The sequence below is a fragment of the Dermacentor andersoni genome, chromosome 7, assembly GCF_023375885.2.
Source record: "Dermacentor andersoni chromosome 7, qqDerAnde1_hic_scaffold, whole genome shotgun sequence".
Lineage (NCBI taxonomy): Eukaryota > Metazoa > Arthropoda > Arachnida > Ixodida > Ixodidae > Dermacentor > Dermacentor andersoni.
The window spans coordinates 158,508,613-158,522,826 of NC_092820.1; the positions used below are offsets into that span (position 1 = coordinate 158,508,613).

At 52.0% G+C, this 14,214-nt stretch overlaps 1 protein-coding gene across 1 annotated transcript; it reads left to right on the forward strand.

The window, feature by feature from the left end:
• The first annotated feature begins 4,296 nt into the window (after positions 1 to 4,296).
• Positions 4,297 to 7,246, forward strand: LOC126533539 (retinol dehydrogenase 14-like). Its single transcript, XM_050180706.3, has 2 exons — positions 4,297 to 5,204; positions 6,721 to 7,246. Exons 1-2 carry the CDS (start codon positions 4,383 to 4,385, stop codon positions 6,904 to 6,906), a joined length of 1,008 nt encoding a protein of 335 aa, XP_050036663.1. The 5' UTR covers positions 4,297 to 4,382; the 3' UTR covers positions 6,907 to 7,246.
• The last annotated feature ends 6,968 nt before the right edge of the window (positions 7,247 to 14,214 follow it).

Consider the following 14,214-nt stretch of genomic DNA (forward strand, 5'->3'; position numbering starts at 1 on the left):
TAGCCCTCGCGCCAGTCGCGGCGCGTCAGCAAAGTCAGATTTTCCCGATATTTAAAATTAATAAACTGCAAATTAGACACTCGTGATTCAGGGATAAACTGAGGTGATTTTTGGCGCACACATGGGACTGGAGTAAGGAGGCGATTTGTGAGGGAAGGAGTTAGGTGAGTGAATAGGGCAGTGTCGCAGTGTTGGTTCTTTATTCTATGGTGTGTCGTCCGGCGGCTAAACCTGCGAAAGAGTGACTCTTTTTGAAATGACAGCCTGGGGTGCTGGAGCACTCCGGTCAAATGCAGTGTCATCTGCCGCTGCAGCCTAGAGTCATTGCTGGCAACTGGAGCCACAAAGGTGCAACACAGACAGGACCTTCGGAATCGGTAGTTATGGTTGTCTCAGAGGCCATGCATTTCCGTAGCTTACTACGGTTTTTCGTGCTGCATTCGCACCTTTATCCCTTTATTGTGTGCACGGCAGTGAGTGATTGCTGACTTTATTTAGGTCCTGAGGAAAAAGAATTAAATCAATCCGGCCGGCTCCACCCAAGTCGGGGCCCTTTGGACAGCCCTGAGCTGAGCGATGAGCTCTGCTTCTGAACGCTGAGTCCCAGGAGGACACTGGCCAGGAAAGTCCGTGCCCGCGTTGGCAGGGCACAGCCAGAGCATGTGTTCGAAGTTGCATTCGTGACCGCGGTGGCCGCACCGGCCGCACTGTGGGTATTCAGTAGAAAGATCTGGATTGATCCTGCTTAGTGTTGTTGGTGGAAGGTTTGTCCGCAACTATCTGTAAGTGAAGGCCTGTGCTTTTTTGAGCTTTGGGTGATGAGGAGTAAAAATTATTCGTCCTAAGCCATCATGTGAAGTGATTTCGTGGTATGACCGAGCTGGTCTTTGTTGTCTAGGTCCCTCCAGGCTGGGTCGAAGCGAGGGGGCGGACCGCAGACGCGAAATGCGAGTTCTCGCGCCAGTTGGTGTGCCCGCTCGTTCGGATTACAGTCGATCAGGACGTCCGGAAATGTTGCCTTTGTGGGCCGGGAGCCATATGTGATGTGTGGGGAGATGAGGTTGTAATTTCCCGTTTCTTAGAATATTTTCTTGACAACCGTAGCTGCTTTCTATAAAAGACGGGGGCCGCCGAGAAGGTTCGAATGGCTGTTCTTTTGAGTCCGAGTAAATGACAGAGGCGCCTTTGCAGCTTCGAAGAGCCACCGCGATTGCCATTTGTTCTGCTTCATGAATGAAGTTGGTAACTACTGTGGCTGCGTTGTCGAGTGAGCCATGGGCGTCCACCACGGAGACCGCGTAGGCGCCTCGGTTCCAATATCTGGCCGCGTCAACGAAGAGGACTTTCGTTTCGTTACGTTTGATTTCATGTTGTCGAGGACTGCCTTGTCGAGGACTGCCTCATGTTGTCGAGGACTGCCTCGCTTTTCTCCGCCCTTCGTTGCGGGTCGGGTGTATGTTTCATGGGATTGGATCAACAGTTATTGCCCTCTTGCATTTGTGCATAGTTGCGACTTCTCTGGTGGCACGAAGAGGGGCTGTATGCCTGCTTCTAGTAAGATCTCGATGCCCGCCCTTGTGAGTGAGAGCAGACTAATTTGGGCTTTTCGCTGTGCCTCAATAAGTTGCGTTGCCGTGTTGTTTAGCCCCAGTTGGAGGAGTCGTTCCGTGCTAGTGTTTCTGTGGAGCTTAGGACCTTTTTAAATCCTGTTCTGATTAGTGCGTCGATTAATTTTTGTTCAGCTCCGTCTTCCAGTTGAGGAAGGGGGCGGCGTAGGTTACGTGGCTGATGAAGGCGCGGAATGCTTTCTTGAGGTTGTCCTCTTTCAGTCCGTCCCTCGTGCTGACCCGTGATATGACCCTGAATTTGAGGGCGCTCTTTTCAATGCGTTTTAGTCCCTCTGCGTTGTCATTTCGGTAAACCCCAATGACCATGCCCAGGACCTTGATTGTTTTACACCTGGGGGTGTTTCCTCCGTCCCTGGTGAGTAGGTGAATGTGTAAGTAATGATGTGTATGGCTTTGTCATATAGATTTCTGAGTAGTTTGTGATGGGCCAGGGACCGACCATCCATTTAGGTCGTGAAGGGAGTGCGCAATCTCCGAGACTTCGAAAGGACGATCCAGCGAGAGTTGAGATGTCCCCTTGTCCTCTTGTCGGTTTGTCCCACGGGACAGATTTGCGCCCTGTCGGAAGGTAGATGTCTGCCAGGGCGTCAGCAAAGTCCCGCGTACTCGTGCCTTCTTTCGTGTGGAGATGAACGAGCCTTTCGATCGTTAGCCGGGCATTATTCTTGGTCGGTTAATTTGTTGCTGTCGGCGAATAGGTGCCTGAGAAGGCTCCACTTGCTGCCCCTCCTCATTGTACCGTCCGCTTCGTTACACACCTCGTCCCATTTGCTAACTCAGCTTACTGGAGTGTTCTTCGATCTCTTTTTTGATTGCCGTTAATTTAGACCTCAGCCTCCTGTTTAGCTTCTGCTGTTTCCGTCTTTCTCTTGACGCGTTCTTGGCCTATAGGTGTGCGAGTCTGGAGTCCATGGCCGGCAGCTCCAGGTCCGTGCTTACTTCTTTAGTGGCGTTACCCAGCGTAATTTTTAGATTTTCCAGGAGCTCTTCGAAGGTTTCTTCTTGTCTGTCCTCATTACCCCTCATTTTCCGGAAGAGGTCCCAGTCGACTTGGGTGTACGTCTTTGGAGGAGTGGGTGTGATGCGGACGTTGATTTCTAGGAAGAAATGGCCACTGCCAAGGTCCTCTTGCAGGTTGTCCCACGACCTGTCCGCGTTTCCGAGGAACGTCAGGTCCGGGGTGGTGTCCCTTTGAACCGAGTTGTCTCTGCGCAACGGGAACCTTCAGTCCGTGATGAGTTTCATGCCTGGGCTGTCCGCGCACTCGGCTAGGTTAATCCCTTTCCTGTCATTGGTGGCGTATCCCCAGACGGTGCTGTGCGCGTTGAAGTCTCTGGCAACGATCAGCGGCCTGTCCTTGGCTTGCGACGCGGCCGATGTGAGAAGCAGGGTTTGGGTATGGGGTGGTTGGATTCCATTGTTTCAAACATCACTTACAGCGCGTACATAGACAGGGACCAAAAGAACGACGAGACAGGCGCTGACGGCCACACAGCGCTTGTCTTCGTCGTTCTTTTGGTCCCTGTCTATGTACGCGCTGTAAGTGATGTTTGAAACAATGTGAGAAGTTTGTTAAAGGGACCCTGAAGCGATATTGACGATTTTCTACAAACATACTGAGTCGTTGGAGTAGGTCCTTCTGATCATTAATTGACGCATATAAGTGCTTCGCGTAAAGCGTGTAATTTATGATGTTTTAAAAATGCACATCGCTGCCAATCGCAGCACATTGCGCGGCGGAATTTTAAGCCACACCTACCCATATGACGCAAATCATCCATATGACGTCAGTGGGGCGAGCTATTTGATTGGCTGACCAGGGCGCGTGATCGATAATTTTCCCAACTTTATGGTAAACAAATGATTTTCGTAATAGTTGGAATGTTAGTTCATTTGTTTTTATAAATATAAAGTAACATAAAGCGAATGCACAAGGACAATTTTTCAGTACACTTAAGCACTTCCGGCACACAGCAAGTGTCGTCTGCTTGTGTTACAACGTGCTCCGTCTTTGACGAGAGCTCCGCCGTCAGTGTCGGTCTGTCTTTTCGCGAGCGCTATGATTCGACTTTGTTGCGTTGTGGACTGCAAACGTAGCGATTGGCAATATGTCAGGCTGCGACATCGTGTACCTCTGCAAGCCAGTAGACGAGTGAACTGGCTGCAGCACATCAGACTGCCGCTATCCGATCGGCGCCAGGATTTGCGCGATTGCGGCCGTCACTTTACACCCGAAGATTACTAACGCAATAGCGTTTCGCGAGTCTGGTATTAGAGTAAACGCAAGCGCAAAGGGGACAGGGCGTGGCCGTGTCCCCTTGCGTGTCGTTTCATGGGACTATAGTGAACTAGAACTTATTCTAGTTCACTATAGTAGAAGTATTCTAGTTCACTATACATGGGACGAACAGAAGCGCAAATGTGAATGGTCTGCACGGTGCAGCCACCTAGTGGCATAGAGCTCAACCAGACACAGTAGCAGTAACAAAATGTATTCTTCTTTGCTGCTTTTCAACGGATGATTACATCGATTTCTCCTGCTAATATTGCTTTCATTCTTTAACCACCGTAATTTCGAATTTGCCATAACAGTTCCCAAAATGTACTTCTCATTAAAACTTGAGATAAACCACCGATCTCTTGGCCAAGTACGACTTGGATGAACAGCAGCAGCAACTTGAAGAAGAGGAGGCGCGGCATCTCGAGCAGCAGCGGCGGCGGCTTCGGCGGCGGCCCGCCCGCGACCCCTTCGCCATGTCGTCGGACGAAGACGATGGGGACGCGACGATTCTGCAGCTGCTGCAGACCGCCGTGCGCACCGCGATCGTCGCGTTCGCGCTGACGTTCGCCGCGTGGCTCTACTGCCGGCTGAGCCAGCGCCGCTGCAAGTGCGTCGCCCGGCTCGAGGGCAAGACGGTCCTGATAACCGGCGGCAGCGCAGGCATCGGCTACGAGACGGCCAAAGCGCTGGCGTCGCGCGGAGCCCGGGTCATCTTCACCTGCCGCAACATGCAGGTGGGCCGCCAGGCGCTCGCCTCCATGATCGAGGCGAGCGGCGGCGGCGACGTGGTGCTCAAGCATCTCGACCTCTGCTCGCTGTCCTCGGTGCGCCGCCTGGCGACCGACGTCATGGCGACCGAGCCCCGACTCGACCTGCTCGTCAACAACGCGGGTCGGTCGGCGCCGCCGCAGCGGACGCTCACCGTCGACGGCTACGAGACGACCATACAGAGCAACCACCTGGGCCACGCGCTGCTCACGGGCATGCTGCTCGACCTGCTGCGGCGCTCGGCCCCGTCGCGCGTCGTCGTAGTCTCGTCCATGGTGCACGCGTGGGCGCAGCTGGACCCGGACGACCCGTTCCTCGAGCGCCACTACACGCCGAGCCGCGCGTATGGCCTATCCAAGCTGTACAACGTGTACTTCGCCCGCGAGCTGGCCGACAAGCTCCGCGGCGAGCAGGTCACCGTCAACGCCCTCCACCCGGGTCTGGTCAAGTCGCGCTTCTTCCGCGAGCCGCCCATCACGTACTGCGCCAAATTCCTGCGATACGCCGTCATACCGCTATTCGGAAAGGTGCCCGCAGATATTTCGAAGATAAGGTTTTCGTAGTTAACACTTCACGCGCGTTTGGCGTATCTGGCATTTGGGTATCTTGTAACCGCATCCCGAAAGAAAACAATTAACGACCCTTTCGCGGCTTCAGAACGTGGTAGCGAGTTACAAGAGTTATAAGAATGTAGGTCTCAACGAGACAATAAGCGAGGATTAGCTTCAAAGCGGGTAAAATTAACGATGCGGACGTAATTAGCGTCAATATAGTTGAGATTTAACCCCATTGCACTTAGACCCTGTAAAGGGTGCCACTGCGTAGATATATACATGATGAGGCAAAGCCACCGTACGGGACAATTTTGAGAAATGGAGCTGGTTCGCGTGCACCAAGCTGTGCTCGCGCGATGCAGTGATGTCTGGAAGGCGGCTTCGGTGGTGCCCACAAAAAGAGAGAATTAGTGGGCCAGTAGGTAAAGTTAACGGTACGGGCGTAATTAGCGCCAATATGGGCGAAAATTAGCCACAGGTACTGCACCATAGCCTGCGCTATCTCCGGCATCTGCCCACCTGGCGTCTTGGTTAAAAAGAAACAGAAGCAAATGTCGACGCTAAAGATGACAACGAATAAGATACGAAATCAGTGAATAATGAGCATGAATAATAGAATAGAGAGATATATAATCATTTAATCATCGAATAGTTTGAACCACCGTACGTGTACGTCAACCTTGTCTTCTTTAGCGTCGACACTTGGTTGACCCTCCTTTTTTATTTTCTCACAAGCCTAGTCTAGCCGTGCAAGCCCAGGCCATACACCCTTGTGCACCCGCCTATCTCTGCGGTTACGTACTGCACTTCCTGAGCTTGCGATGATGTCGTTGCAGTATATCTCAGCAGGTGTGATTGCATTTGTTCCATTGATCGTTGTCTGCAAAAGCAGCACCAGCGTTTAAATTTTCTTCAGGCGGAATATTTTTTACCCATAATTAAAATACATGTAGTGCCTAAGTGAACTATGTGTAGCTTGAGAATCCTTTCTTTCTATTTTTGCAAAAATTGACACCCTACTTCTGATAGGAGCAGTAAATAAAGTAGCACAACCTCCCACTGACGATTTGAATGCATTCGAGATGTGCGATGAAAGTGATCCACGACACAATTCAAGAAGTAATGCACCCTCCGGCGCACTGGGGGATTGGACAGAATGTGCTATACAAACGCTGCCAAGGAAAGCAGTTGTCGCCTTGAAGAAGACAATTCTCTTTGTCGAAACGCTGTCTTCAGTGGCATCCCCTAGCTGCTCGACCACTGTTGAACTCTTCTGTATATTTATACTTGCATGCATCGAGTCGACTGTCGCCTATTGCACTCTCTTTCAGCTATAGCTTCTTATGTATCTATTAGCTTACCGGGTGACATATAACTGACATCAACTGCATTTTGAAACGCAACAATCGGTTGATCGAGCTTTTGCAGTGCATGCACCAACACCAGAGCAACGATAAACGCATGCGTGTTGTCGCCGTGTCTGCTGCAGTCGCCCTCGGAGGGTGCCCAGACGAGCATCCACCTGTGCCTAGCGCCCGAGTTGGCACACACGACAGGCCGCTACTTCATGGAGTGCCGCGAGGCGAAGCCGGCCGCCCACGCCCTGGACCCGACGCTCCAGCGGCAGGCCTGGGAGATCACCGAGCAGGCGCTCAACGTGCGCCTATGCTACTGAGCGGGCGCCACGGCGAAAGCATGCCTTGCCAGCTGCTGCTGTTGTGGAGTTAACAAAATTTGTTGCTCTATTCGGAGACGTTGCGGGTTAACTTGCAGACGCGGTATAGTTTGGGGAAGCAACGAGTTTTCCGCGAGTTGTTGCGGCGTGGGCCATCGCGTAACGGTTGTTGTTATTGACGGTCGTGACGATGACGATATGATGATCTGTGTTGTACGTTCTCTTTTCCTTTGGATCGGATGATGTGCGAGAAGATCGATCCGGATCTGGTACTCGTCTAAAATAATTAAAACGTACAAGAAGAAGGAAAGAAAACCGAATAAACTGTTCGTCTTATACATAGTCACATCACTTAGTTGTGGTCGTCCTAAAGTCTCGGGAGCGCTACCGAAATTCCAGCTGCCTTTTTTTGTCACTTCAGCAGCCTTCCATGTGCGAGCACTATATAGCTAGCCTGTTGAGCGAAAGTCCATCGAGATTTATAGCATATTGCAGGCATCCGGAGCTGCGAAGCACGCGAGGTTCACCGGCGCTGGACGCAAGATTCCAGGAGGCTATATACCGGACGATGCGACTTATTTGCCTGCAATACGTTTCAAGGCCCGATCCAGATCCTCTTGCGTTATATTTTCTTCTGCCTGATGACACGGAAACGAAGCAAGGCTAAAGCTTTTTGCTGCCCTTGTCATCCGTTATTTTACTCTTCCCTTGTCAATCGACTTTGCACTGAACCGATCTCAGCTGCACAAGTTCCTCTATAATGACGCTTCCTCGGTGTCAGAATGATCTGCTCCCTGATGTCACAGCCGTCTGTTTTTCAAGATGCGCGTAATTGTTCCCGCGAGCTGTCGGAATTCAGGCAAGGAATTATATCGCCTACTAACAAATGAAGCTGGTCAATATATAAGTCGGCAACAAATTCTGCAGGTAAGTAAAGAAAGATCTTATTTGCCCCCCCCCCCCCCCCCCCCCCCATCCTCACTGCACAGCTCTCTTCCAACCAAACCCTTTCTTCCACAGGCCCACATGAGATTCTCAAAAAACGAAAGTGCCAATGTCACCTGGCCTGTACAAGTGGATTGGGCTTCTTGGTGCTTTGAGCTACGAATTGTTCCTGCCGATCTTGAGGGCGGGAATCTGGAAGGTACAGGAGGAGATGCGCTACTAGTCACCTAGCAGATGGTCACCTCGTTCTGGGGGACATGGGCGAGACAGTTCAGTCTGCGCTTCCAAATCTTCCAAGCGAAACATGCCACAGGCTACACCTCCGCCTGTCTTGTAACCTCCGCTTCCCAGTAAACTACCGCGCTTCTTCGTGCAGGGTGGTAACACGTAAAGGCACGCTATGATGAACAGCGGGAATGGGGGTTCCGCCCTCACTGAGAGTGTAAATACATTTGTTATTGATGCGAAGGCATCAAATGGACCAGTGAGCGAAAAAAATTGAAGGACACTTTGTAAATTCCGAAGTGTGTTCGGCGAAAGCCTGTGTGCTTCCGTTCCGCTTCCCTGGCCTTGGTGCCCGGTGACATGTTAGCCCGCCGCATGCGCATTCGCTCTGTATTCTGGCGTTTGTATTCGGGGGAATCCACATTCTTGGGGTGCTTCTCCGAACCGCTTGCCGTGGAATCATCACTGGGCCGCTTGGGAGCCATCCGACCAACTCGACTGCTGCAACGAAGGGGCGTCTGACGAAGGAACGTTGCCGCGCGCGCCGCTGTGCCATCACGTGATTGCTGAGAGAGTGTGAGGGGGAGAGGCCACAGCTGTGGCGGCGCAACTGCTGCTATGCGCCACTGTGCCATTACGTAATTGCTGAGAGAGTGTGAGGGGGAGAGGCCACAGCTGTGGCTGCGCAACTGCTGCTATGCGCCACTGTGCCATTACGTAATTGCTGAGAGAGTGTGAGGGGGAGAGGCCACAGCTGTGGCTGCGCAACTGCTGCTATGCGCCACTGTGCCATTACGTAATTGCTGAGAGAGTGTGAGGGGGAGAGGCCACAGCTGTGGCGGCGCAACTGCTGCTATGCGCCACTGTGCCATTACGTAATTGCTGAGAGAGTGTGAGGGGGAGAGGCCACAGCTGTGGCTGCGCAACTGCTGCTATGCGCCACTGTGCCATTACGTAATTGCTGAGAGAGTGTGAGGGGGAGAGGCCACAGCTGTGGCTGCGCAACTGTTGCTATGCGCCACTGTGCCATTACGTAATTGCTGAGAGAGTGTGAGGGGGAGAGGCCACAGCTGTGGCTGCGCAACTGCTGCTATGCGCCACTGTGCCATTACGTAATTGCTGAGAGAGTGTGAGGGGGAGAGGCCACAGCTGTGGCGGCGCAACTGCTGCTATGCGCCACTGTGCCATTACGTAATTGCTGAGAGAGTGTGAGGGGGAGAGGCCACAGCTGTGGCTGCGCAACTGCTGCTATGCGCCACTGTGCCATTACGTAATTGCTGAGAGAGTGTTAGGGGGAGAGGCCACAGCTGTGGCTGCGCAACTGCTGCTATGCGCCACTGTGCCATTACGTAATTGCTGAGAGAGTGTGAGGGGGAGAGGCCACAGCTGTGGCTGCGCAACTGCTGCTATGCGCCACTGTGCCATTACGTAATTGCTGAGAGAGTGTGAGGGGGAGAGGCCACAGCTGTGGCGGCGCAACTGCTGCTATGCGCCACTGTGCCATTACGTAATTGCTGAGAGAGTGTGAGGGGGAGAGGCCACAGCTGTGGCTGCGCAACTGCTGCTATGCGCCACTGTGCCATTACGTAATTGCTGAGAGAGTGTGAGGGGGAGAGGCCACAGCTGTGGCTGCGCAACTGCTGCTATGCGCCACTGTGCCATTACGTAATTGCTGAGAGAGTGTGAGGGGGAGAGGCCACAGCTGTGGCTGCGCAACTGCTGCTATGCGCCACTGTGCCATTACGTAATTGCTGAGAGAGTGTGAGGGGGAGAGGCCACAGCTGTGGCTGCGCAACTGCTGCTATGCGCCACTGTGCCATCCCGTAATTGCTGAGAGAGTGTGAGGTGGAGAGGCCATAGCTGTGGCGGCGCAACTGCTGCTATGCGCCACTGTGCCATTACGTAATTGCTGAGAGAGTGTGAGGGGGAGAGGCCACAGCTGTGGCTGCGCAACTGCTGCTATGCGCCACTGTGCCATCACGTAATTGCTGAGAGAGTGTGAGGGGGAGAGGCCACAGCTGTGGCGGCGCAACTGCTGCTATGCGCCACTGTGCCATCACGTAATTGCTGAGAGAGTGTGAGGGGGAGAGGCCACAGCTGGCACCGTTGCAGGGCACGGACGGACGGACGGTCGGACGCCGCGAGTATGAGCCAAAAGGCTTTCGCCTTAAAAGCCGGCTTCGTCTAATATACTATAGCTTGCGATGCGACACTCAAGTTCCCATTGGCTGCGACGCCACGTCAAAAGCGCGCTTGGACGGAGCAGAGTGGGCGAATCGGAACACCTGCTGCCGCTTTGTGCGCCAGTTGTTGCGTGAGGGGAGAGGGCATCGATGCAACACCACGTTACCAGCGCGCTTCGACGGAGCAGATACGGCGACGCGACGCAGAACGTTCTACTGCAGCTGAGCTCGCGGGGCGCTGCACCTGGCTGCCGACCTCCTTGCTGAGCATCGTCCCCAGCAGCCAGTGGCGGTGGTGTGCGACTCTAAGCCAGCGCTCCAGGCCCTCGTCAACCCACGGCGAGCATGACTTACAGGGATGCTGCTGCTTGGCAAGTTAACGGCTCTATAGCCACCGCTGGAATCCCAATATCCTTCCACTGGCTGCCCTCACATGTCGGGGTAGCCGGTAACGAGGAGGCGGATACCTACGCCGAAGCTGCCCACCACGATGAAGCCCCGGTCACCAGAGCGGCAGCGGCTTCTGACTACACGAGATATCGGCTACGGTGCCTGCTCACCTCCATTCACCCGGACCCCCGAGTGGCTAGTGGCAGGGCCCCCAAGCCGCTTCCAGAGAACGGCTTCTCCAGAAGAGACCGTTCCACACTCCTGCGCTTGCGGACTGGCTGCACCTGGACTGCGGCCCGGCTGTACGCCGCGGGCTGCGCCACGTCACCTGCCTGCAAGTGGTGCAGGGAGCCCAAGATTAGGGAGCACCTTCTCTGTGCCTGCCCATCCTTGGTGCAGGAACGCTCCATAGTGATCAATACTTACAGACGCCCCGGACTTCCAGCGGCTACAGAGACTGACTTGCTGTTCCTGGTGTGTCCCCAGCTCCTTGCGCTGCGAAGCGTGCTGAAGTATATAAATTCCACGGGGATAGACACCCTGTAAGCGCCCGCTACAACGCTGGCAACATTACTGAGGACTGACCTGTCGCGCATAGTGGAGTCTACTAGGCCACAACCTCCCTCTTTCTCTATCACCTTTCACTTCCCACCCCCTCTCCCCTGACGACGCTTCGCCGTGCCCCCTCACGGGTTGCAGAATCAAGCGTCTTTTCTTTAGATTACTATCATCACGCAGAACCTCTTCTGTATGCAGCATTAAGTGTGTGGCGCAGAACACGAGCGTCTGTTGGCTCGAAAACGCGAAGCGGAGCGGCGTCGAATGGCGACGATGAGCTCCGAATAACGTAGTGAACATTTAGCGCAGAAACGGGAGGTGCAGATGCATCGATCCAACACAGTGAGACAGCAGCGCATCTGCAAAACTCAATAACATACACCAAGGACCGCTCAGCGGCGATCCATTGGGCCTGAATGCTTTCGTATTCACAACTCGTAAGAAGTGCTTAGGTGTCCTCAGAATGTTTTTTTTTTTTTTTTATTAGTATGTATGCCTCCTTGCATTGTAATATTTACATGTCACCCTAAAAACGGAGGTGGAAAGTATGCAGTAAAGCAGGTGCTAGAATATGTTTCGAGTCAAGCAGATAGAACGAGTCGTTTTTGCTGAGCTTTCACTTATGCCCACAAACTTGTTCCGTAAACAAACTCTATGCATAATATGTGTACTTCATGTTTGAGAATTTGGCGTTAAAAATGACTGACGCAACTTATCACATCCAGCTAGGATATCCTGAAAGGCAAAAGGAGTAAACGAGGTGAGTAAACTGATCCGCCTCCATTCCACCCAGTGAAAGTGGACTTACAGCGAAGCTGTTGCCGACATTAGACGACGTTAGACAAGCACCACCATCACAAGCGACGTATCATGCGCGCACGCACGCGTGTATGCGGAAGTGCAGCATAGATCGATCCTCATTCTTCTAGGCCCTCCGCCAAGCGCAAGCGCAAGTATATATATGGTCCGTTATTGGGACACTGTATTTTGTACAATAATTTTTGGCTGTTTGCACGGTACGTAAATTTGTAGTTGTATATTTTTAGATCTATACACTCGCTAATTTATACCACCCTGTGCTTAGATCTTTTTACATTATTTTAATGATTTTTAGTTTGGTTGTGTATTCTTGCGCTTCTTCCATAGCCTATTGTGGAGTTCAAAGTGTTTACCGTAATTCACCGCCAAGCTCTGCGTTATTGCATGTTATCAGTTTTTCCTTCTTTTTTTTTTTTTTTTTTGTCTGAGGTCCTCCCGAGATTTTCTCAACTTCGGTACCTTAAAACCCAATCAGTTTCATGACATCTTCAGTGTTGTACAGACAAGTGCATTCGTAACCTTTATTTAACAAGATCACCCGTTCGATGCCAAAATGTATCCAGCTTTATCGCTAAATAAAGATGATGATTTTTTTTTGAAATTTAGTCCTCTTTGTTTTCACTTATGTTATTGTTGCTTAGCTATACTTTCTTTTTCAATCTACGCTCTGCCGAATGAACAATCTTAATTTGAAAAAGGCTATATAACCCGGCGAACGGTGAGTGCAGTTAAATAAACTTCGATGCAACGAAGTCAGTAAAACAGGCAATTTGCTTCGTTATATCGAAATTTCGTTGTATTGAAATTCGACCTTTTATACAAATAAGTACAGTCGCCGATCGATTTTTTTTTTACGCGGAAAGGGGCTGCAGAATTTTCCGAATTATCGGGCGATCGAAAAAAGCAAATTTGAATGAGAAACAATTCATTTTGATAAATTTGGCAGTCGGCGCGACGAATGACACGATTTCATGCCACGTCGACGATATCTCCTCTGCGCCACGCGTAGCCAGCCACGCTTTCGCGTGCACTCCGTCCCCGCGTCTGATAGCGTCGCCCGCACTGGCACGACGCTATCGGGAAAAGCGCCGGCAGCGGAGAGCGAATGCTTCGTCCGCCTCTCGCTCCAACGGCTCACCGTCGAAACTCGAGATTATGCAATCTCCAATACTAAACGCGCGAGAATAAAGCTATGATGCCGCGCCGTCTTGACACGCTCACTCTTTGCACACGCGGCGTGTGCACGGTGCACGGCTGCGTATGCGCTCAGCCACGGCTGAGACGCGCGCCAGAAATCGAGACGTGCGCAAACTCAACCCCCCCCCCCCCCTCCCACACTCCGCCCCCTCGCGTCCGCTTGATCGCGCACGGCCGTACTCGACCACTTGCTCCGTGGACTCGACTCACTCGCCCCTCCGCGCGGAGGTGATAGTCGAGTCCGGCCGTGGATCGCGTTACCGCAAGATCGCTTCCCTGCCCCTCTTTCCCTTTGATGGCGCGGGGCGGCACTCGTGAAGCCACTATCTTTCTTGTCTCTCGCACACTTTCACTCGCACCTAAAGCGCGGGGCGCGATGGGATCTTATCGCACTTGGACTTTATACGGAACATAATCCGGCTCCACTTCGGCGGTCGCTCTTGTCACGCGGCGCATGGTTTGAGAGGTGCGTTTGCAAATAGCCGCTTGTAATTCAATCATTTGACCATCTGCGTCTGCGGAAGTTTCCATTTGTTGTCTCGGCATTCCTTTATGGCGGCAGCGAAATTGCGTTATATTGAAATTGCATACAAACACATTTCGTAATAGTGAAGTTCTAGATAGATGATGTTCTATGGGCAAGAGGTTATGAAAAGTAATATACTTCGTTATATCGAGGTTTAACTGTATACCCTTTATGTCAAGCTCGATTAACGTTATCAGCTTTTCTAATGCTTTCGCGATTGCAGCGGCAGTACCACCCTTCATTTGAATAAACTCAAGAAGTGTATTCAAACCATAAATAATAACTGTAATCTATCGCGAGTGCTTTTGTTTAACATTGTGTGCCCGGTACTACAGTTCACGAACGCCATGCACGTTATCACAGTGACATAGAATTCTTGACAGGAAAGTAGCGATTGTAGTTTTTGATAAAGCAAACAAAAGCAAGATAGATGGCAATTATTGTTTGGGGACAAGGTGTGTAAAC

Excerpts from the sequence above, each read along its gene's own strand:
- LOC126533539 (XM_050180706.3), top strand. The coding sequence starts at position 4,383 with ATGTCGTCGGACGAAGACGATGGGGACGCGACGATTCTGCAGCTGCTG. Across the intron at positions 5,205-6,720 it reads TCATACCGCTATTCGGAAAG|TCGCCCTCGGAGGGTGCCCA; the intron begins GTGCCCGCAGAT and ends TGTCTGCTGCAG.